At 35.5% G+C, this 22,583-nt stretch overlaps 4 protein-coding genes across 5 annotated transcripts in view; 1 reads left to right on the top strand and 3 right to left on the bottom strand.

Moving 5' to 3' along the window:
• The window catches only part of LOC112001896 (B-type cell cycle switch protein ccs52B), a 5,195-nt gene extending 2,599 nt beyond the window's left edge, over positions 1 to 2,596 (bottom strand). The window contains exons 1-4 of the mRNA XM_065764777.1: positions 1,975 to 2,596; positions 1,432 to 1,554; positions 1,237 to 1,341; positions 935 to 1,114 (exon numbers count right to left, since the gene is read on the bottom strand). Of these exons, the coding sequence (XP_065620849.1) occupies positions 935 to 1,114; positions 1,237 to 1,341; positions 1,432 to 1,554; positions 1,975 to 2,472 (906 nt within the window). The 5' untranslated portion in view covers positions 2,473 to 2,596. The remainder of the gene's footprint in view (positions 1 to 934; positions 1,115 to 1,236; positions 1,342 to 1,431; positions 1,555 to 1,974) is intronic.
• On the top strand, positions 7 to 690 carry LOC112001897 (uncharacterized). Its single transcript, XM_065764778.1, has 4 exons — positions 7 to 104; positions 206 to 292; positions 404 to 465; positions 583 to 690. The coding sequence occupies exons 1-4, from the start codon at positions 27 to 29 to the stop codon at positions 593 to 595; spliced, it is 240 nt and encodes a 79-aa protein (XP_065620850.1). The 5' UTR covers positions 7 to 26; the 3' UTR covers positions 596 to 690.
• Positions 2,597 to 5,616: 3,020 nt separating the features above from the next.
• Positions 5,617 to 11,606, bottom strand: LOC112001898 (actin-related protein 5). 2 transcript variants are annotated; one of them, XM_024034068.2, is made up of 12 exons: positions 11,322 to 11,606; positions 11,113 to 11,183; positions 10,510 to 10,634; positions 9,827 to 9,871; positions 9,132 to 9,234; positions 8,862 to 8,971; positions 8,464 to 8,573; positions 8,288 to 8,378; positions 7,769 to 8,212; positions 7,080 to 7,207; positions 6,414 to 6,753; positions 5,617 to 6,297 (listed from the first exon to the last, which is right to left on the bottom strand). In XM_024034068.2, exons 1-12 carry the CDS (start codon positions 11,420 to 11,422, stop codon positions 5,794 to 5,796), a joined length of 2,172 nt encoding a protein of 723 aa, XP_023889836.1. In that variant the 5' UTR covers positions 11,423 to 11,606; the 3' UTR covers positions 5,617 to 5,793. The 2 variants fall into 2 exon arrangements, with proteins under 2 accessions (XP_023889836.1, XP_065620843.1); XM_065764771.1 differs by lacking the exons at positions 10,510 to 10,634; positions 11,113 to 11,183; positions 11,322 to 11,606 and having other exon boundaries at positions 9,132 to 9,239.
• Positions 11,607 to 15,633: 4,027 nt separating this feature from the next.
• LOC112001877 (uncharacterized) lies at positions 15,634 to 19,461 on the bottom strand. Its single transcript, XM_024034041.2, has 4 exons — positions 19,211 to 19,461; positions 16,891 to 16,943; positions 16,534 to 16,754; positions 15,634 to 16,476 (listed from the first exon to the last, which is right to left on the bottom strand). Exons 1-4 carry the CDS (start codon positions 19,459 to 19,461, stop codon positions 15,634 to 15,636), a joined length of 1,368 nt encoding a protein of 455 aa, XP_023889809.2.
• Positions 19,462 to 22,583: the final 3,122 nt, after the last annotated feature.

Below are 22,583 nucleotides of genomic sequence, written 5' to 3'. Positions count from 1 at the left end.
ACACACACACAGTCAAAGAGATAGAGATGAATGGTGCAGGAGCACCAGATTTCTTCTACAGAGAAGCTCAACGCCTTGGCTATGTTGCTCGCTCTGCCTTCAAGGTACCACCTTTCTCTCTCTGTCTCTCTCTTTTACAATTTTCTGTTCCTTTTTCCATACTCACACACCCATCCGATATCTTTCTCTGTTTGGGAAAGAACAGCTTTTGCAGATGCAGAAGCAGTACAGGCTGATAAAACCCGGTTCCTCAGTTCTCGACCTCGGTTGCGCCCCTGGTGCTTGGCTTCAGGTATTTCCATTTCAAAAGTAAATTTTGTGTGTGTGTGTGGTTTTTAAAGGGTATCTTTGTTTTTATGGCTTTTCATGGTGTTTTGTTCTGCCTATTATTTTGTTGTCGTAGGTAGCTTGCCAGAGTTTGGGTCCTCTTAAAACTGGTGGGTTGTTGTGGGCATTGATCTTAAGGTGTTGTTTTTTAGTTTTATTCTTCAATATTCAATAATTCTTTTGCTGTTTTTGATGGTAAAGGAAATTGAAAGAAATGATTTTGATTTTGATTCTGTGAAATAATGGTATATGCAGAACAGAAGGTTAAGGTTCCTCCTCGTCACTGTGATGCAAGGGTTAAAACTGTTTGTGCTGATGTCATGAACTTGCCTAAACACCAAGTTAGGGCTCTCTCTCCTCAGGTATATTCTACATGTATTTTAATTTGACATATTATTTGATTATTCATTGATTTTTGAGCTATTTTCTTTTGGGGTATCTGAGTCCATAATACCCTTTGCCATTCTCACACTGCCAAGAAATAAGTAAACCTTAACTGTATAAAGCTAAATGACAATAAAAGATATGTATAGGAAGCTCCAAGTAGGTGGGACTAAGGGCTTTCAGTTGATGAAAAGAGGAATTAGGAAATTTTCAATGGCTTCACCTCAGACTTGTGGCCAATTAGCTTGCTAACGAAGTCATTTTGAACCCGAAGATCATGTTGAAGTATGTTGCGATCCCTGCTTCCAGAGGCCAATGTGCGCGAATTCCATGCTAAAACCCCTGTTCTTGTTTGATGCCCACCCATGGTTCGGACTTTCTTGCACTGTGTCCCATCCCAGACCTACAACAGTATACCAAAATGCTAGCTTAATTTCAACTCTATAAGAGACTAATTGAACATACTAGCCTGCAAAGAAGATGTGATAATTAAAGGATCATATGCAAGTTTAGAGGACTAGCTACCTGAACTTGACCAAGATTTGTACCAATGGAAATGAATGAACCCTCTCGGGTCCATTGGACAGAACACACACCATCATTAGGTCCCAAATCACACAACTTTGTTACCTGAGAACAAAATGGCATAATAAAATGTTACACACAACCCATACCAAACTCTACTTCAATTTGTTCCCAACAAAGTAATACCAAACTTACTTTGCTGTTTGATGCACTCCATAGATAAACACAGGTTCCCAATCCAACTGCAAGGACATTTTGCGAGGACCAATCCACTAGGTTCAAGTAAAAGTCATCTTGAAGTGATGGAGCATCTAGAACCTGCCACAATTTAACTTCAATGATCAACCACATTTTTTATTCCTATATCTACCACTACATTATTCTCTTTATAATTCATTCAAAGTTTGCTCTCTCTCTCTCTCTCTCACAGCTGAGATTCAGTTAGTTCATTTGCTAAGTCAAATGCTGAAATTTTCAAATACTAACTGCGCCTAACACAAACAAGTTGCTTGAACTTGGTTTTTCCTTCATAGAAATTGAAAGAGACAAAAGGGCAAAACTTAGTTACAGTTCCTTCATTGTTGTACCTTAGATTCTCAAATTAAATTCAATCATGTGTAACATTAGCTAAAAAGTCAAATCCTTAAATTTAATTGTGCTTTAAGTTAGTTTTGCCCCATACAAAATATCTCCTGCAAGCAAAAAAGATAAGAACCAGAAAGAGCATACACTGCATACCTTATGGGGAGTCTTGGGGACCTTGCGAGGTGGCTTGGGAGGCGTGGAAGTCTCTGAATAAAACCCATTATCATATCCTAAAATCGAAGGCGAGTAAGGAGAATTAGGCCCTGAGCTCTCGGTCTTGAACCTCAACATGTTCTTGCTAGGACTCATAGGTGACCCTGGACCTGCATTAGAAAAAGACCCAAAATCAGATCCAAAAAGCTCCGCTCTCAACAACCTCGAATACACCTCATTTCCGCCTTCTTTAAGCGGCGACCCCTTATCAATCAACCCGAAAGTGTGCAGCCTCGACGACGATCTACACGGTATGAACCTATCACTGCAACTCGAAGATTTCGATGGGGATGCTGACAAGTTCGATATGGTTCTAGGCGATCCCAAGTTAGTCACAGCACGAAAAGTAGAACCCGAAAAGGTCTCGAGGCGTAGTGATGTCTCAGACATCCCAGCCGGGAGATTCAACCCGGTTTTTTTCGCTTGAGGTGAATCCATTTTCTGGGTCTTCTTCTTTCTTTGACTTCTTTTGTTTTTGTCTATGGTGAATAGTGAAAATGAGAAAGAAAGCGAGAAAGAGAGAAAGAAAGAAAGAAAGAAAGGCCGCTCTCTGCAAGCAAAGAGGGCTTTTTGTAAAGAGGGTTTTGTGTGTGTGAGACTGTGAGAGTGAGGAGCAAGATTTGCAACGGTAAAAAAAGGGTGGGGTTTATAGGAGTTGAGCGCTGTTGGAAAAGGAAAGAGCTAGGGCTGTGTGAAACATTCCTCCCCAACGGTCGAATTTTATATAAATACTAGTATATGATGAGCTTGTACGAGCTGGCTTGGCTGTTAGGTTTGGTTGCCAAAGTAGCCGTTGCTTTATTTTAGTATTTTATTTTATTGATTGGAGCTCCCTTGCACACGTGACGTGACGTGACGTGGAAAAAAAAAAAAAAAAAATTTCTCCTTTGTAATTTCCTTTTTTAAGCATCTATATTTAAGGAATAGTTTCAAATTTTATAGTTTTATAAATTTCAAATTATACCCTCAAAATTTAAGATTGTTAGAGCATTAGCATTGGAAAATTTCAATGCTACTCTATTTTACAATTCTAAAAAGCCACTTTATCATTATACCGTACCATTTTACAATACCTCCACAACCCAAACTTCTACTTCCCTCTTTTATTCATTAAAATAATATATCTACATAATAAAATAATATATCTCACAATTATATCTTTTCTCTCCCATCTCTCTCCTCTCTTTACATAATAAAATATTATTATTTTATTACAATACTTGCTACAGTGCAATTCTATGTTTAGCTACAGTGCAATTCTATATTTAGAATTGTACTGTAGCAGTATTGCAAAAAAATTTGCAATACTGTTGTTTAGCATTTCCCAATGCAGATGGTTTTGGGGCTTAAAATTCCAAATTTCCCTTAGATTTAGCATTAGCATTCCCCAATGCTAATGCTCTTACAAATTAAGCTTTATAGTTTCGTTAGTTTTAAGTCACACCTTGTATTTTAAAATCATATCAATTAATTGATATGATTTTTAAATTCTTGAATTTTATTTAAAATTAGTAAAACTATAAGCTTAATTTGTAATAATTTTAATTTAATTTGAAACTTTAAAATTATAAGTTTTAATTCTACCACAACCTAGCCTCCAAAACTGAGGGGGGAAAAAAAAGAGAGCTCAAAATGAGGGAGGAAAGAGGTAACTATTTTTTTTTCTACAACTATCTAGTTAGTTGGTCCGGTTTGGAAACTATATTGATTAGTAGCACCTCGAGTCTCAGAAAGTCGAGTTGTGCGCTCATACCTCGAGTCTTTCAGGCTCGATTTTTATAGTTTGACCTGGCCTAGTTCCACGTGGCATCCCACGTGGAACTCGAGTTTTTGAGACTCGAGGTCTAAGCCCATGTATAAACCACAGCCACCCAGAAAGAAATCAGAGCATGAAGAAAAAAAAAAAAAAACCCGAAGAAGAAGAAAGAAGCCGAAAGCCAAAAGAAAAAAAAAAAAAAAACAAAAGAAGAAGGAAGAAAAAAAAAAAAAAAAAAAAAAAAAAAAAAAAAAAAAAAAAAAAAAAAAAAAAAAAAAAAAAAAAAAAAAAAAAAGAAACAAGCTCCAGGCCGGCGCGACCCAGGGCTCGCGCGGCCCGGGCGACTCGGGCCGCGCAAGCCTGGGTCGCGCGCAACCCTGGCCGCACTGCGGCGCCGGTCGCGCCGGCCTGGGGCTTGCCGGCCTGGAGCTTGTTTTGGGTTTTTTTTTTTTTTTTTTCCTGATGAACACATATATGGTATTTCAGCATCTTTTTCTAGATTCTTTCTCTCTCTCTCTCTGTGATCTGATTTTTTTTGGGTATTTTGGTTTGTAGATGAGAGACTTGGATGCTTGAAATATTTTCAAATTTTTTTGATTTGGAAATCGAGTTTCTGAGACTCGAGGTCCACATAAACGCCACATAGACCTCGAGTCTCAGAAACTCGAGTTCCATGTGGGATGCCACGTGGAACTAGGCCAGGTCAAACTCGACTTTCTGAGACTCGAGGTGCTACTAATCAATATAGTTTCCGAACCGGACCAACTAACTAAATAGTTATAGAAAAAAAAATAGTTACCTATTTCCTCCCAAAATGAGTGTTTTTGTCATAGTTGTGGTGGTGGTGGTGGTCTAGTATGGGGAGAGAGAAAGAGAGGGTTTAGGTTTGGGTTTACTGAGTTAAGTATGCTAATTATAGGTGAGGTGATTTTAACTGGTAATGTGACTTGTACATGGTATACGACATGTCATCTTCATAAAATTATTTCTAACTCAATTTGGAAAAATTCCTCTAATTGGCGATTTGTATATAAACTTTATTTTTTTGACTTAATTGGTAAAGTCTTTTATTTTCAAATAAGGTCACGAAATCAAATCTCATTTATACAAACAATGAACTCATTGGTGTCTCAACGATAAAGAGTTGTGGATATCTTAAGTTCAAATCTTGCGTATTAAATAAAAAAAATTAAAAATTAAAAATAAATAAATAAACTCCTCTTGCAAGTGTGTTTGGATTTACTTTTTGCCTATTTTCTAAAACTAGACAAAAGTATGCTTATAACTTGAAAATGCAAGGCTTAAAAGAAATTATAAAATAAAATAAATAAAAACCTGTACAGATTGTCCGGACAACAATTTTCACAATATTTTTTTTTACATATGTTGTTAAGTTGTTGTGACTCTAGAATTGTTAAAAGCAAATTAATTTGATAAGATCCCAAAAAGAAACTAACCCAAACCATATTGATGTCCGATAAAGAGCGACAAAGAAACCCGTATAACGTTGATCCATGGTTCGCATGAAGGGAAACTAAATCCAAGTATTCCATCACAACCAGGGATGTAAGCATGCAGGAGAAACATATTAGTTGCAGGCTTGCCTTTTGGCAGTCTCAAACCTCACTCAAGTTAAAGGCACACTCCTGTCTTTTAAGTTGGTATCAATTAACAGGTTTTGAAAACATTGGCCCACCCAAACACAAAAATCGAAGTTTACTTCCAAGGTTTTGAAATTCAGAGTTATGTACACGCCAGCTCAGTAACTATGGGCCAGAGAGTGAGAATCAAGTGGCAAAGTAATTATTTACATAAACACCAGAAGATCAGTCAATGGATTGGGAATTAAATAAGAACAAGATCCCTGTATGCATCAATGCCTAACGGTGGCAATAGACTTGAGGCAGAACCTCACTGCAGTTCAGAAGTTTAGTCTAGAATTGAATTGATTTAGTATCATTTAATGTGAAAGACAATATACATTAATGGACTGGCCAAATAAATTATAATGTATACCGCAATTGATATCTGCGAAGCCAATCTTCACCCTTCTCATAATAATCTGTTCTACTGAAAGTTTGTGTCAGAAACTGTGGAGCAGTTGCATAAGCAGCAGCCCCACGCCATGCATCAAGTACTGGATCCGATGCTTTGACCACCCTTATAGGTGACCCACATGGCCGAATCATCCGGATTCCAGCTACCAAGCGTTTGCTCATACCAGGGAAAAGACAACTCCCACCAGTGATGAATATTGAATTGGTCAGTCTCTCCTCCACCTCTTGGCCCACAGGTGACAACCTCCTTATTGAGACACCAGTCATCTCATCTAGCCCTGCCTGATCAACAGCTATCCAGTTGGGACGAAATAAAATTTCAGGGCATCGGAACCTTTCAACCCCAAGAAGGATCTGGAAGTCTTCCTTGGTGAGAGGACGTAATCGTGGTAGTTCAACAGGTTGAGAGGTTACTATTTCTGACTTGGGAACAAATGTTGGGTCTAGTTCCTGCCACGATATTGGTCCATTAAGACTTTTAGCTGAATTAGATAATCAAGACCAGGAAAAATAGGGTAATTACAGACATATAGTAGCACATGAATATTACGGAATGAAAAACTGACCTGGAGCCTCAAAGAGAGGCGGGCCATTTCTGCTTCATCCTGATCTGGTCCCTCATCATCGTCATCATTATCTTTGCTCATCAGTTTGTAAAGTTGCCAATCTTCATCCCTGGCACCAAATGTATCCTCACCCTTCCCTCGATCAAAGGCTGCTGTAGTTAAGAGGCGCATCCTTTCCCTCTGGGCTGCATTCAATCTCTCACCACGACCAACACCTCCAGAGAAATTATTTCCATTTGTATGGTTCCCATTTGTCTTAAGTCGTTTTCGCTGCTCAACTTTCTCAGAAAGATCTTTGTATTTAGCACGCAACTGCTCTAAATAAAGCTCTGGGTTCTCTCTACATCAACAAGAAAGAGAAAAACAATGAACAGAGAGATCATATGCTCAAAGCCTCAAAGTATAGAAAATGAATAAATGATTTCCCTAACAAGATCATCTGCAACACTATCATGTAATGAGTAAAGCATGCATTCTTAAAACCTAAGTGTTGATACTTGAATCCAGATAGAGATGCTTTTCTTCCCCCCTTAGTCTCTCTGTTCTCCTAAAAAATTCCACTAAATTCAACTAAACAAATCTGACCACAATACAGGATTGCCCTTTTCTCATTAAATCTGACCACAACAAATTACTTTAAAACAAATTCCCAAGTTTGGCACATACAAGCGTTTTTCTTCATCTTGTTGATTTTTCCTTTCTCGTTCTAATTCTGAATCAAAGCGTTTCTGTTTAGCTCGCTGTCGGCCTTCAGACGTTGTTTTAAGAAACAACTGCCTCCTTTTTTCCTTAAGCTGTCAAGTGACGATAGCAAGGTGAAATTTTACCGTTAACGATGGGAAAATTTCCAACAAATAAAAATAAAATAAAAAATAAATGAAGCGCCCTAGGGTGTGAGTATGTAGAGTTGTTATTCAGCTGGTTTCCAATACCAGGTTGCAACCTCAGGGTTGCATTATCATATCCATCAGAAGTTTAGCTTTCTAAAATCAGAAAATTATAGAAGCAATGACCTAAGCGTTATATATGTTAGGTTATGTACAAACTTCAGAACAACATATAAAGAACTTGCAGGCAGAGGTATCAGGAAATATGGCTGCATAAATAGTTGTTTTTGACTTAATGTAGTATATGTGTGTGTGTTACTTAATGTGGTTTATTAAAAGCACAACCAGCAGAAACTTCATTACCACGAGGCATATGAGCAGCCGTTGGCGAATGAGCAATACCTCAACTGGTACTTCCTCTCCTATAATAATAGGATGGAGGGAGAAATCGTGGATTTAAGACCCATCGGGTGCATGTGTAACTTACCAAAAACAAAAAATGATCAGATATTTGGTATAAAAGAATACCTGCTCTGGTGTCAGCATGTTGTCAGGAATATTTATAAGAGGAAACCTTTCATTTGTAGCAGGATCTGTCTTCTCCTCAGCTTCAGCTTGGTCACCCTTTGGTTCACCTTTTGCTTTCCGTAAAGATTGTGTGACTCTCTGAACAGCAGATTCTATCTCCTGCTTTGAGACATATCCAGTCTCTGATAGGAAAGAAGGAATATTATGCTCTTCCACATGTTCCAGCTGCTGTAACAGAAATTCTAAACCATGCAATTCATTTTCCAGTTCATTTATCCTAGATGACCGCTTTGCCTCAGCCATTTCTCTCAACCGTTGACCCTGTCTCTCCTTTATGGCTGCCTTTCTTGCAATCTCTTCTTCTGAAGGAGGCTCCTCAGTTGGTGGTGGAATCCATGGAAGCTGCCAACACCTGGTTTTATCTTCTGCTTCCTTGTCCCCTTTCTGTCATAAAAAAGGCTATAGTTAATTGTCAGAGATTTAAAAGGAAAATGGGAGGAGAAAAGTTATGCACATTACCTGAAATAGCCGAACTTCTGAAAAATAATCTTGTGCAATATAACAATGCTCCATCTTCAGGTCTTCAACCTTCTCCCATGTAAACCTAGCCCTATTGCATGCAATCAAGATAATCAGATATTTTGACAAGCAGTACTGACTTAATAGAATCAGAATCTTAATATTTTTGGACTTACATGTGATGAGGGTATTTAAGCGAAAGTAGTTGCTTCAAATAATCAGTGATGTGGTATCCACCAATATTAGTTCGGCAGCTTCCTTTATAAACAGGCTCCCCATCAATAAACTGAATTGAAATGAAACACAATAATACACCAGTGTTGGTAATCTTAATTCCTTTTTCTCTCTTGTAACTAGTAAAGAAAGTAGTAACACTACCACCAACAATGATGACGATAATGATGCATGATGAGGAATATATACTAGAGTTAACACGTAAAACTAACACATCAATTATATGCAATCATGCAAAGCTGTTATATTTTATCCTAAGCATAGTTAAACATTTACTATATGAATCCTATGCAAGATATCCATTAATTGAATAAGTAAATGAAAACACTGGAAACCATACCGGAATCACATGAGTTGTGGTAAATCCAGGGCATAAAGCAAGACCATCTTTACCACAAACCCCAAGTTGTTGATTATATTTATAGCTGAATGCAGCATCAACACCGAATGCTGAGATAGTGGAAAGAAAGACAGATTTCAGGAAAGTACACAAATTAAAGGAGAATGAGAGGACCAAAGCCAGTATGAAAGAATTTCAAAGGAAGTGGAAGGACATAGAAAATGTCCATCAAGGGCATTTAAAGTTTTATGTACTGGTTAGTGATATTACCTACAGATGGAACTCCATAAGTCTCAAAAAGAAGTTCTGCCATTTTACTTCGTGACTGAACAGGGTTGCATACACATTCTGTGATCAGGACAGGGTGATCAATCTGTTCTGCCCTCAAACGAACATAAAAAGAAGAAAGAGGTCTTGTTAGTATATTAACAAATACCTAAAACCTTACTTACACAATTCAAAGTATTTAGAATCAAACCATGTCAGATGTGCAGAACAATGTACAAAATACAAATCCTGTGACTGCCATTAGCACCAACATTTTACATTCCACACTCAACTGTTTGATTCATGTCATTTCCAATGATGTCCGAATGCCACAGATAACTAAATATGAATTTATTAAAATTAAAGTCCAAATTGATTTTACTTTTTTTTTTTTTTAAAAAATTATCCAGTAACCACCAACTTCATTTGAAAAATCCTAAAGGCCAACATCATAAAAGCAGACCAGAAATTTTACCAAATTTAAAGGAAAAATACAATGTAAAATAAGAAGTTAAAAGAATCTGAATGTAATAACAATTAATCTGACAGGCAACAACCACAGCCCTCAATGTTAACAGACACCATGAGACCTATAGAAAACCACTGAGAATACCAATTAGATTGGTGACAAATAAGTCTTCTACCATGAAAATTCTAAAGCATCAATGTATGGAAAAAATTGTCCATTTTTGTCATACCCGTGATCCATTTGCACCCAATCGATCAAAGGCGAAGTCAAGAATCTACAAAAACAAGGAAACATTTGTGAGGCTGTCATTCTTAACACAAATTCAAGCACAGGTGTGCACACACACACACGCACACAACTTAGTTAAAATGTGCTTTAGATATTTTTGTAAATAATCAAAATATGCATTGGCGTATTTGACACTGAAAAGCATAACATGTCCAGCTTGTGAAAAAACATTAGAACCTTAATTTTAAAGGTTTTGAAATAGAATACTCCAAAACTTGTTACTGTGCTCCTCATATAAATCTCTCTCTCTCTCTCTTCTTTATAAGGTTTTCAATCAAAGATTGCCATGCTATGCTGTTGGGAGAATTTTGGAGAAAGCAAAAAAGATCCTGTCCAACTAGATTTAACATTCCAACGCAGATATTTCACAACTTACATGATGTAATGTGAATTGCAACAAGGTGCAAGACTTTTGAAGTAACTTAATTTGTTTTCACATGTGTGTCTACAAGTTTTCTTATTAATTTGTTGTTTGCATTATTATACAATTTTGGAGTTCCATATACCCGTCAAAAACAAGATCCATATATCCCAAGCTAGACAACTAAAATAGAAACATGTACTTATAATTATAAAAATATTTAGTAAAATGAAAGAGTGCAGAACAGAACAGAACAAGCTTACATATTCCATAATTTCAAATTGATAAACAACATTGCTATCGAAAGCCGAACGAGGCCCGGATCGAGTGCAATCAAAGTATCTCAATAGTGCAGGATCATGGTCACCAACTATAGTAACAGTTTCACCTGCATCACAATCCAAAACCCCAGTTTAAATCAAATCAGATTTTATGGTTGGAATAGAATGCAAGTAAAGACTCAGTTTTTACTTTCTTTTTCTGCCACATTCTCAGGAGCCAACCAGAGCTTAAAAAGAACCAAAAATAAAAATAAAACTAAAAAACTTGTCCAAAACCCCAATTTAAAATCAGTTTGTCATAGCTAATGAAGACCCCTCAATTCAGTTTTTATGGTGAGAATAGAATGCAAGAAAAGGCTCAATTTTTACTTTCTTTTCTGCCACATTTTCAGGAGCCAAGCAGAACCTAAGAACCCAAAAAAAGAAAAGTCCAAAATCCCAATTTGAAATCAGTTTGTTACTGCACATGGAGACCCATCAAGCAAGTATAGGCTCAGTTTTTTTTTTTTTTACTTTCTGCCACTTTCTCAGGAACCAAACAAAAACTAAATACCCAAAAAAAAAAAAAAAAACAAACATGGGTACCAGTAGCTTTATGGCGTGGCCTCTGAACAATGTTACGGAAAATAACACGAGGCTCAGTCTCTCCAGCCCATCTACAAATATCCACAAGCAAACATTAAAACACTTTTTTTTTTCCAATTATCAAAAAAAAAAAAAGAAGAGAAAAAAAAAAAGACAGAAACACAGAGAAACCCAAATGAGAATGATAGAGAACAGTTAGAGAGACCCACCCGATGCGGAAATAGGAAGCGCCATTGTCGATGACGATTGGAGTGGTGGAAGGGAAGAGGTGGTAATCGGATTGTCGTTCAATTTTTGATATGAAAGGCATTTTTTCTTTTGAATTGGGGAATTAGGGTTTCGTTCTTTTTAGGGAATGTGTGCCCTAGCTAAGCTCGAAGCTACTGTGAGAGAGAGAGAGAGAGAGAGAACTCTAACTCACTCGCCCAAGGTCCAGCACGATGGTACAAGCAACATGCTACAGCTCTGGATGGACCGGGTTACTTGGGCCGCCAACCCGGTCGGTTTGAATCGAAACGCCTTGTGTTTGGTAGTTAAACTTTGGATTTTTTTTTTTTTTTTTTTTTTTTACGAAATAGAATTTTTAGTCTCGTCTAATCTAAGTGTATATATGTGTAGAGTGAACACCACACTAAGAGTATGTAGTGGTGAACTTTGGAGATTTTACTAAAACAAAAACTTATCTTTCCTTCTTTTTTTTTTTTCTTTTTTTTTTTTCTTTTTTTTGCAAATACTAAAGCAAAAATTGTTATATCTATATTTTATACTACTATTTAAAAGACTTCCTAAAACTAAAGGATAATACAGTAAAAATACATTTCTAATTCTCACTAAAACACTTAGGGTATGTTTGGTAACTGATTCGGACGAAATGGCTAAATAACCATAAAATCCTAACAATATAATTAGTTGTCAACGTTTTCAAACTATTTTTTTTTTAGCACCTCGAGTCTCAGAAAATCGAGTTATGCGCTCATACCTCGAGTCTTTGATGCTCGATTTTATAGTTTGACCTGGTCTAGTTCCACGTGGCATCCCACGTGGAACTCGAGTCTCAGAGACTCGAGGTCCAAATCAAAAAAATTTCAAAATATTTTCAGCATCCAACTCTCTCATCCACAAACCAAAATACCAAAAAAAAAAATCAGATCACAGAGAGAGAGAAACAATCTAGAAAAAGATGCTGAAATACCATATATATGTGTTCATCAGAAGAAAAAAAAAAAAAAGAGAAACCCAAAAACAAGCTCCAGGCTGGCAAGCCCCAGGCCGGCGCGACCCAGGGCGCGCGGCCCTGGTCGCGCAGGCGCGCGACCCTGGGTCGCGCCTGTTTCTGGGTTTTTCCTTTTTTTTTCTTCTGGCTTTCGGCTTCTTTCTTCTTCTTCAGGTTTTTTTTTTTTTCTTCATGCTCTGATTTCTTTCTGGGGGTGGTAAATATTGGCTTAGACCTCGAGTCTCTGAGACTCGAGTTCCACGTGGGATGCCACGTGGAACTAGGCCAGGTCAAACTATAAAAATCGAGCATCAAAGACTCGAGGTATGAGCGCATAACTCGATTTTCTGAGACTCGAGGTGCTAAAAAAATAAATAGTTTGAAAACGTTGATAACTAATTATATTGTTAGGATTTTATGGTTATTTAGCCATTTCGTCCGTTTTTTCCCCTTATTTTATGTTTCTAAAAACAATTTATTATTTTTGAGACTAAAAAACTTGTTTGGCAACCCAAAATAGACAAAAAAAAAAAAAATGTTCTCAAAAATTAATTTGTGAATGAAACTAATAACATACAAAATGCTGTTTTTAATTTCTAATTTTCAAAAGTCAATGAAAACATGAATTTAATTTAATAAATTTGTCTCCTTTAATGAATTAGTATTAGAGTTCAAATCCTAGTAACAACATATTTTAGTATTTTCTATTTTTTCTTCAAAAAAATATTTTTTAATTTCAACTAACCAAACATGTTTTTTATTTAAAAAATACAAGAATTTTTTTTTTCCTTTATATTCCCAAAAACAAGTTTTTGAAAAAAGAAAACAAAAACTGTTACCAAATATAACCTTACTATTTAAGGGGTTTTCCTATTTAGGATCCTTATTTTTTTGTTCAAAAATACCCTTACAGTCTTATGTTTAAGTAAAGACAAAACTAAAAGACAATTTATTGAAAATACAATTCTAACTCCTACTAAAACATTGCCTACAAAAGAATAATGCTATAGATACAAATTATTTTACATCATTTTTACAAACTCTTGATGTGGCTTTAGTATTTTCTAAATAGTTATTGTAAGTATAAATGTAATGTTAGTAATGGACCCATATTAAAACTAGTAAGAATTTGTTATATCAAAAGTTTGTAAAAATATTGTAAAATAGTTTGTGTCTGTAGCATTACTCACCTACAAAATAAGGTCACTTTCTTGTTGATTTTCAAATTGTTTTATCCGCGTATAAATTAGATTCTCAAAAAAACAGAGCAGCTATCCAGTCAGAAATCCACAGCTACCCAGTGCAGAAAAACCAGTGCAGAAAAAAAACAGCAGTAAATTAAACTAGTGCAGATAAGAAAACAGCAGCCCACACTCCGCAGGCAACACTATCCATGCAGAAATCAGCAGCTACCCAGTGCAGAAAAACCATGCAAAAAAAAAACAGCAGTCAAATTAAAACCAGTGCAGAGATTCTAGTGCAAAGGAAAAAATNTTTCTATTTTTTCTTCAAAAAAATATTTTTTAATTTCAACTAACCAAACATGTTTTTTATTTAAAAAATACAAGAATTTTTTTTTTCCTTTATATTCCCAAAAACAAGTTTTTGAAAAAAGAAAACAAAAACTGTTACCAAATATAACCTTACTATTTAAGGGGTTTTCCTATTTAGGATCCTTATTTTTTTGTTCAAAAATACCCTTACAGTCTTATGTTTAAGTAAAGACAAAACTAAAAGACAATTTATTGAAAATACAATTCTAACTCCTACTAAAACATTGCCTACAAAAGAATAATGCTATAGATACAAATTATTTTACATCATTTTTACAAACTCTTGATGTGGCTTTAGTATTTTCTAAATAGTTATTGTAAGTATAAATGTAATGTTAGTAATGGACCCATATTAAAACTAGTAAGAATTTGTTATATCAAAAGTTTGTAAAAATATTGTAAAATAGTTTGTGTCTGTAGCATTACTCACCTACAAAATAAGGTCACTTTCTTGTTGATTTTCAAATTGTTTTATCCGCGTATAAATTAGATTCTCAAAAAAATATTATATAAAAAATAAAAACACAGATTTTTTTTTTTTTTTTTTGGCTACACAAATTTGAGCTGTGATTTAATATAGTTTTTATTTATATTTTTTATTATTTCCAATTATTCTTGAAACTTCAATGGCAATGCATATACCAAAAATCATGACACTAAGAGCATTCTCATCAAGAATGCTATAAAATATAGCATTTAGCATCTAAAAAGTTATTTTTTTTCATTTTAACAACCCACTTTACAAAAACACTACATCAAAGGTTCTATTATTTTACCATTTCATTTAAATTTTTTTTTATTCTTTCTTTATGTTTTCTTCTTTATGTTTTCAATTAACTACCATAACTACCATAACTAACTACCACAAGTACCTGCAACGTTACTCAAAGTAGTATTGGAGAGAATTATTCTTAGCTTTTTTTTTTTTTGGAATTCATTCTCTTAGCATTCAATAATTGATAACATTCTTCAGTAAATTCTTCACAAACACTGCCTTCACCTAACAAGACAAGCTTAAGTTCTTCAAGACCAATGCCCCAACAATAGACTGCAATGAAATTCAACTACAACCAGATCTTGAAAACTAGTTCAGAACAAAAAATAAAGGTCTGACATATTTGAACAACTACTAAAAGATAGACAGCAGTTAAATTAAAACCAACAGAAACAATATCCAATATAGATGGGAGGAGGTAGTATCACATTATCTTAAAAGGAAATAAAATTCCAGTGCATTTGGCATTAAGTAATCCATCAGAATTCTCAAAACCACCCAACCATCAATCACTAGTTCACATACCAATTCTATTTTTATTTTTATTTTCATTCTTTGTTGAGGACTTTTGCTCAAGCTTAAAAGTGCAGCCCATGATAACAAAATCCAAACACAAATTGTCAAAAAGCAACCAAATTTGCATTGTTCACAAGGATCAAGATATAACATCAATAAAAGCAACCAATCCATTTGTGAAATCATAGCAAAACTCAAAACTTTCAATAAACACTTTAAAGGCAATAATCTAACTATAAGCTGTGATTAGACAACAATTTGTGAGAGCTAACTAAGAAGCCAATTGAGTAAATCATGCAAAATAAGGTAGACAGCGTAGGGAGTGTAATTTTCGATCTCAGTGATAGTAAATGTTCTCATCTAGGCTATTCATTTGAGACTATTCTAAGGTGAGAACTTACCTATAAAAGTTCACATACATAAATCATATGAAAATACAATAAAAACTCACACACTTGAAGTTCCTATGACTCGCCATGTAATTGCCATAAATGATTGATAAGGTCCGATTGGAGTTGATAATGGATTTCTTGGTCTCTAATGCATTGATGACTTTGGATGAATGCCATAAATCCATTTGCATGCTCACGTGACACTTGTATAGGAGGATTATTCACTTCATCAATTTGTTCATAATCGAAGTCTACCACTTCATTTTCATCTCGCTCATCTTTAATAATCATGTTATGGAGAACTACGCATGCTTTCATGATTTTTTGGAGCATTTTAGGATAGAAAAATCGTGCAGGTCCACGAACAATTGCGAATCGTGCCTGTAGTACTCCAAATGCACGCTCAACATCCTTCCTATACGCCTCTTGGGCTTTTGCAAATAATTTTTTTTTTTCTTCTTGTGGAGCTGGAATTGTCTTCACAAATGTTGCCCACCTTGGATATATTCCATCAGCAAGGTAATATCTCATATTGTAGTTATTACCATTGATTGAGTAATTAACTGGAGGAGCACGTCCTTGTGCTAACTCAGAAAATACAGGTGACCGTTCTAACACATTAATATCATTATTTGATCCAAGTAACCCAAAAAATGCATGCCATATCCAAATATCATATGATATCACTACTTCCAAAATAATAGTCGGCTCACGAATATGACCACAATATTGACCTTTCCATGCACATGGACAATTTTTCCATTTCCAATGCATGCAATCAATTGAACCTAACATACCTGGAAATCCTCGCTTTTTGCCATGGGCTAACAATCTAGTAATATCTTCATTATTTGGCTTCCTCAAGTATTCCTCAGAGAAAATATCAACCACAACAATAACAAATTTTTCCAAACTCTGTAAGGCAGTGGTTTCTCAAATCCGCATATACTCATCCATAAAATCACCTGTTACTCCATATGCAAGCATCCTAAGTGCAGCAGTGATCTTTTGAAAGGAAGATAACCCAAGCTTTTTGCCACCATTTCTTTTTTGAACAAAGTACGGATCATGAGCTTCTACCTTAGAAATAATATTGAGAAAAAGAGAACGGCTCATCCGAAATCTCCTTCGAAATACTTTCTCTGGATAAACTAACGAGTCGGCAAAGTAGTCAAGGTAAAGCCTTTCATGGCCTGCCAAATGGTTACGTCTAATATAGGAACGACGTTTTCATGACGTTGAATCCATGATGTATTCTGCGATTATTTCATCCTCATCGAAGTCATCAAGAAGCAATTTGCGAAGCAAAGAGCTACCCATGAATACTACCTTCAAGACAATAAATGAAGAGCAAATCATTGAAATAATCATTGAAGAGCAATCTGAATAAGATTGAATATAACCACTAAAAAATATGGCGTCAACAAGCTCCTAGAGAAGGCAAAAGAACAACCAGCTTAGGTATACAACATGGCAGAAGTGTAGTTAGTATTTGATTACTACTATCCTTCTTAGGTATAGAGCTTCACATGGGTCGTGGGATCTTTCCTCGTTTTCTTGAAACTTTTAGAGCTAGCTTTCAATGCCTTAGTCCAACAAGCCCTCACCCTTTCCTCTAAAACTTAAGACCCTAGATCCTAAAATATCCTCCTAAACCTTAATTCACCACAAGTACATGTTAGGCATATTCCCCAATTAATCCAACATCACTCTCTTTAGTTAGGTTCTTAGGAAAACACTTATATTTTAGGTTATTTTTCTCTCTAACTTATCACAAATCTGGTCCTACATCAATTACCCAAAGATAAAGTCATTCTAACAAAATAAATGTTGCCAAATCCACAGATTCATCTAGATAGCTTTACAAGATTTTTCATTAGATATTTTGATTGCCTAATTTAGTAAGATAAAATCATTGCCTAAGGTTGTGACAACAGTCCAAGAGAAGAATACCGATTAACAAGACTATTCTTGAGGCACACCAAAAAAGGAGGAAATACCGAAATAGACAAACCAAATATGTGTTGTTACAAGGAATTCAACTCACTAGGTCCACTGATGCATGTAATAACTTATTTACCAGTTAAAAAAAGAAAAGGAATTCAACTCACCAGGTAAACAACATCAAAGGCTTTGCTGTAGCTACTAAGAGATTTCTCAATATGGTCATTCTTGAAATACTATTTTATAGGGTTCAATAACTAAAAACGTATGTGATTACAGAATTAATAATAAGCAAAGCGGATGCACAAGTAAAAGAAGCCTCAATATCATGATTAAAAACCAACAAATAGATTGCTTGTCCTCAGTATTATTTTTTATGCGTGACTACAAGGACACAAAGGTGACACAAATAGAGTGTCCATCTCAAAGTATTTATAACAAGAAAAACTCACCTTAACCAGTCCCTCTTGGTAATATAACCAAGCATCTATAATTTAGTGGTAATATGATATTGATAACAAAGACAATCACTTTTTTAAGCATCTTTTTCCCATTAATCAAAACTAATCCCTATTTTTCTTCCACAATTACAAAGAAAACATCTTCTACGTCCACACTTAGCACTGCCTAGCTTGATAACCTGCTAATTGTAAAGTATTCCCCTACAATCTTAACAAAGTGTTTGTTTCACAGAAGCATCTTTCAGCAGCAATGTAATCAATCTAAACACAATTGAAAAATAAAATTAATAGCTTTGAAAAGACACCCTCAGTTGAACAACTCAAATTCCTGTAAAGAATAAGAGGCTAGAAGTCTAAAATAAGTTTAACTTGCAAGTAATTGTAATTACAACTTCAGATGGAGTTAAAGGAACTTGGCAGTTTGGAAAGCACAGCTCTTATCTTTCCATTTAGCTACCCACTTCCATTCTTACCTTAAAACAAGGAAATTAACATTGACACCTAATGATATTCACCCTTACTTTTTTGTCAGCTAATGATCACAAACAGGCAATACAGTTTCAGCTCAGCAAAATTTATGTCAGCATTTCCTAATACACAAACAGCATTTCCTTATACAGGCAATATTTTTTTGTCAACATTTCCTTTTATAATTACTCTGAAATAATGTAACAAGAGACACATGCACACCCTTATACACAACCAGTAGATCCTATTATTTAAATGGCACCAAAATCTCAAAATCTCAATATCATTCACATTCATATATCATAGCTCTCACACTATTATTTTACACAAAGCAAGTAAATATCAAAGAACACAATGATCTAATACATTCCTTTTTTATATATAATATAAAATAACAAAATACATCAACTATTTTCTAACGTCAAAGTTGATCTAGGCTTCAACAAAATACATCAACCATTTTTCTAACATAACAAGGTTGATCTAACTACTACAAAATACATCCATCCAAGACATCATTTACATGTTTCAACTTTCAACTATCAAACTATTTACTTGACACTTGTCTTGCAAGGATTCCCTCTTGGAGTTGTTCATAAAAAAGTTTTAGTGCTCCGGACATGCCACTTGTGTCCAAGCTTATAATTCTCTCATCCTTTATCATACTTTTGATACGAAACTTTTCTCTTTCAATTCTAAGTCTTTCCTCCTCCATTTGAATTCTTTTCTCCTCAAATTGAACTCTATCCCTATCCCTCAACTCTTCCAATCAAAACCTTTCCGCATTGATGCAGAGATTCTCTTTTTCTTGTTCTTGTAAGTACTCAATAGCTTTCATTTTCTTTGCCAAGTATTCTCCAACATCTTTCCCACTAGCCTTTTTCTTTCGATTGGCCTGTTCGGCCTTCCTTCCTATTGGTCTCTCGAAGTTGGTAGTGTCATCAACTGAGGACACATCATCCTCATTGGCAATAGATATTGAATCTTGAGTTGAAGGTAGCACTACTCTCGAGTAGTCCTTAGGCATGCTCCATTTTGGTTGGTGTTTTAACACATGCCAACAATGTTCAAATGGAAAGTCTTTTTTGGCTTTTTTCTTGATACATAGCCTTTGCATTTTTAATCTAAAAAAATTAAAAGAAAATGCAAATAATTAGTATCTTAAACTATTGGTAAATATCTATTTTGAAACTATTACAATATAATTATACCTTGTCCTGTTTGGTTGTACCACTATGAGGGGTTGCTTCAAGTGCAGTTATGAACCCACAAAATCTACTTGTCTCCCTATTAATTATTCCCCATCGACTTTGTAGGGAGCCAGCAGTACGTGTGCTACCGGATGGGCTGCATTGGCAGAAGTATTGCCAAATTTTTGCCCAGAATCTTTCATGTTTCAGCTCATTACCATGCACAGGATCAATACTAGTATTGAGCCATGCCGAAACAAGGATATTATCCTCATCTACACTAAAGTTGGTACCCCGTTTCAGCGGTTTGTTGGAGGCAGTGATCTCAACTTTAACTTCAGGGGAAGAAATTAGGTTATTTTGGGATACACTCAACAAAGGAGAGTTAACATTAATTTGTCCTTCTATGATACCAGTGTAAAGGGGCATGTATTGTTGTGAGTCCATAAGTAGATAATGTCCAGTCAACTGAAGTTTAATATAAAATTAGAACCAATAAAAAGAGTAAATAATTACAACTAGAGTAAATATTAGTTCTCAACAACCAAGGAAATGAATCTAGATGTCTAAAGGTACATTGCCCTGCTTTTCAATAACCTTTTAAAATTTTCTATAAACATCATGTGTATAAGTATATATGCCACTGAACTGAAACATGATGTATGAAATTTCATACTAGTATAATGTTCATATGTGAGCAAAGTATGATTTCATGTGTGTAGAGAAAAATGCAAATTTGTCTAAAATCTGTTCAACATATAAAACTCTAAAGATGATACTAGAATTTTAAGGAGGAATTTCAGCAAACACAAACCTGTGCTTCACGTTCAATGCTGTTATCCTGAGGAGTGAAGCAAGATTGCTAGTATCGCTCTAGTGTTTTTGGTTATACTGCAAAAAAAAGAATTGAATTAGATAAAATTATAGGAACAGAATCAGAAACCCAAAAAAAAAAGAAAAAGAAAAAAGAGTAAGGTGTACCTGACTAGAGAGAATTAGAGATGAGCTGAGGACTTGTCCGCCAAAGCTCAAAACGGCATTGTGCACTGGTCAACGGCGGTTTTGGAGTGCAAAATTTGGGTAAAGCTTTTAGCTCTAAGATCAGATCGGGAAGAACTAAGCAGCAATACAAGACCCACAAAATCCCTAACCCAAAACAAAACCTAAATGGAAGCCTGACCCATGGAGCTTCAGTTTGACCCAAATGGAAGCCTAATCGCCTCCCTTGAATCTTCGGTTTTGACTCTTATGAGATGAGAATATGGGTTTCAAGACTGGGTTTTTGGGTTTGGTCAGGGAGAGAGGAGTGGGTTCGATATGGGTTCACTCAGAGGAAGAAGGGCAGAGGTTGTGTTTGTGATGGTGGTTCGATTAGAGGGAGTAGTGAAGCGGAGATGAATTGGCGGCGTGGGTTGAGGGATCGGAAGAGCAGCTTGGGTTGAGGGAGAACGAAGAAAAAAAAAAAAAAAGAAGAGACGAGGCAAAGGCGTAGGCGTGGGAGAAAGAGAGAACCAGAAAAAAAAAAATGAGGGAAACAAGTAGATAGGCGCGAAAAAATGAGGGAAAACTAGAGGAGATAGGCGCGAAAAAGGGAAGCGGGGTTTTATTAAACAAATATATTTTTTATTTTTTTTTACAATCTTGCTACAGTGGGCTGCTAGAGATAGCAGTCCACTGTAGGTATTGTAAAATAAATAATGTAGGGTCTAAATTCTTTACGTAAACCCAAAGACAATTAATTTGTAGAGTATGGGTCAAAGAGCTAGAATTAACAAAGGATTCATAACAAAGGATTATCACTCTTCTTCTTATTTATTGATCAGTTTCTCATACATTCCATGGTTTGTTTCAAACCCTCTTCCTCTATTATATAATCACTTTCACCCTCATCTCCATCGTCCACGTGCTCCCCATCCATGAACTTGCTCAAGTACCTGTCACGTCAGGCAGCTTCTTTTCGTCCCTGTGTGAGTGGCGGTAGGTTAGGAGGCACTGTTCAGAGGTCTTCTCCACATAAATGCGGCCAGAAAAGCTGTTGTAATGCATTGAATACGGTGGCAGCAGCCTTTCCCTCAGATATTTCCTCATCCTTATCGTTCAGGCATATGCTTTGAGCTTATCTTGATCAGGTGGAGTTCTCGGACAATCAACCAGGCTTTTCCCTTACTCAATTAGTCTCCGACATCATATCAGAACAAAACATCTTCCTCGGACAGGAGATGTCCTCCTCGGACTGGAGATATCCTCCTCGGACAGAGATGATCCCCTACCAAGAGGATTCCAATTCAACCTGGGCCTTGTATTCTCCGCATCCTTCTCTTCGGATGGAAACAGTCTTCTCGTGGGTGTTCGGCCCATTAACTTGGGCCTGATCCTCTTATCCCCCACAAATAACATTTAAGAGGATTGATGGATCACATTTTTTAGGATTTATAGCATTTGGCATGTTAAATTTTAACATTTATAGCATTTACCCATCTTAATGAGAATGCTCTAAACCAAAAAAAAAAAAAAAAGAGCCTCATCGCATGCACGAAGCGTGTGTGATGAGGCTGGTATGATATTATGGATTTGAAATAATATCTAGCTCTAAAATGAGAATGAGTTAAACAGGTTTAAACTTTGTGTTGTATATTCAAGAGTTAGGTCCTTTTGGATATACATCACTGTCAATTTCTTTAAAACCTTCACTCTTTTCCCCATGTGTGTTAAATATTTAGTATTCTAAAAAATTACTCTAAAATTCTTTAATTTGATATTTTTGTGGTTAATACTTTTTATTTAAATACAGATTATATAAAAATGGGTCATGTTAATGAGTGATCTTAGAACAATTATTAATAAACCATTTTAGGAAATGTTTAACACAACTTTTATAAGAAATAAAAAAAAAAAAAAACTGTCAAAAAAATTAATTGTTTTATCTTTTTCCCATAAATATTTCTAAAAATAATTTTTA

This window comes from Quercus suber, unplaced genomic scaffold (genome assembly GCF_002906115.3).
Source record: "Quercus suber isolate HL8 unplaced genomic scaffold, Cork oak 2.0 scaffold_583, whole genome shotgun sequence".
NCBI classification, from domain to species: Eukaryota; Viridiplantae; Streptophyta; class Magnoliopsida; order Fagales; family Fagaceae; genus Quercus; species Quercus suber.
Note: the sequence above shows the minus strand (reverse complement) of the source record. Positions and strands in the feature narration are given on the sequence as shown.

What these genes read in the sequence shown, in the direction of transcription:
- LOC112001897 (XM_065764778.1), top strand. Translation starts at nt 27, where the DNA reads ATGAATGGTGCAGGAGCACCAGATTTCTTCTACAGAGAAGCTCAACGC. An exon ending in TTGCTCGCTCTGCCTTCAAG is followed by an intron (nt 105 to 205) that starts GTACCACCTTTC and finishes GGGAAAGAACAG; the next exon opens with CTTTTGCAGATGCAGAAGCA. An exon ending in CCCCTGGTGCTTGGCTTCAG is followed by an intron (nt 293 to 403) that starts GTATTTCCATTT and finishes TTGTTGTCGTAG; the next exon opens with GTAGCTTGCCAGAGTTTGGG.
- LOC112001877 (XM_024034041.2), bottom strand. Translation starts at nt 19,461, where the DNA reads ATGCCTAAGGACTACTCGAGAGTAGTGCTACCTTCAACTCAAGATTCA. An exon ending in CTTCATTTATTGTCTTGAAG is followed by an intron (nt 16,755 to 16,890) that starts GTAGTATTCATG and finishes ACCATTTGGCAG; the next exon opens with GCCATGAAAGGCTTTACCTT. An exon ending in TTAGGATGCTTGCATATGGA is followed by an intron (nt 16,477 to 16,533) that starts GTAACAGGTGAT and finishes ACTGCCTTACAG; the next exon opens with AGTTTGGAAAAATTTGTTAT.
- LOC112001898 (XM_024034068.2), bottom strand. Translation starts at nt 11,422, where the DNA reads ATGCCTTTCATATCAAAAATTGAACGACAATCCGATTACCACCTCTTC. An exon ending in GCTTCCTATTTCCGCATCGG is followed by an intron (nt 11,184 to 11,321) that starts GTGGGTCTCTCT and finishes GGATATTTGTAG; the next exon opens with ATGGGCTGGAGAGACTGAGC. An exon ending in ACATGCTGACACCAGAGCAG is followed by an intron (nt 7,208 to 7,768) that starts GTATTCTTTTAT and finishes GTCACTTGACAG; the next exon opens with CTTAAGGAAAAAAGGAGGCA.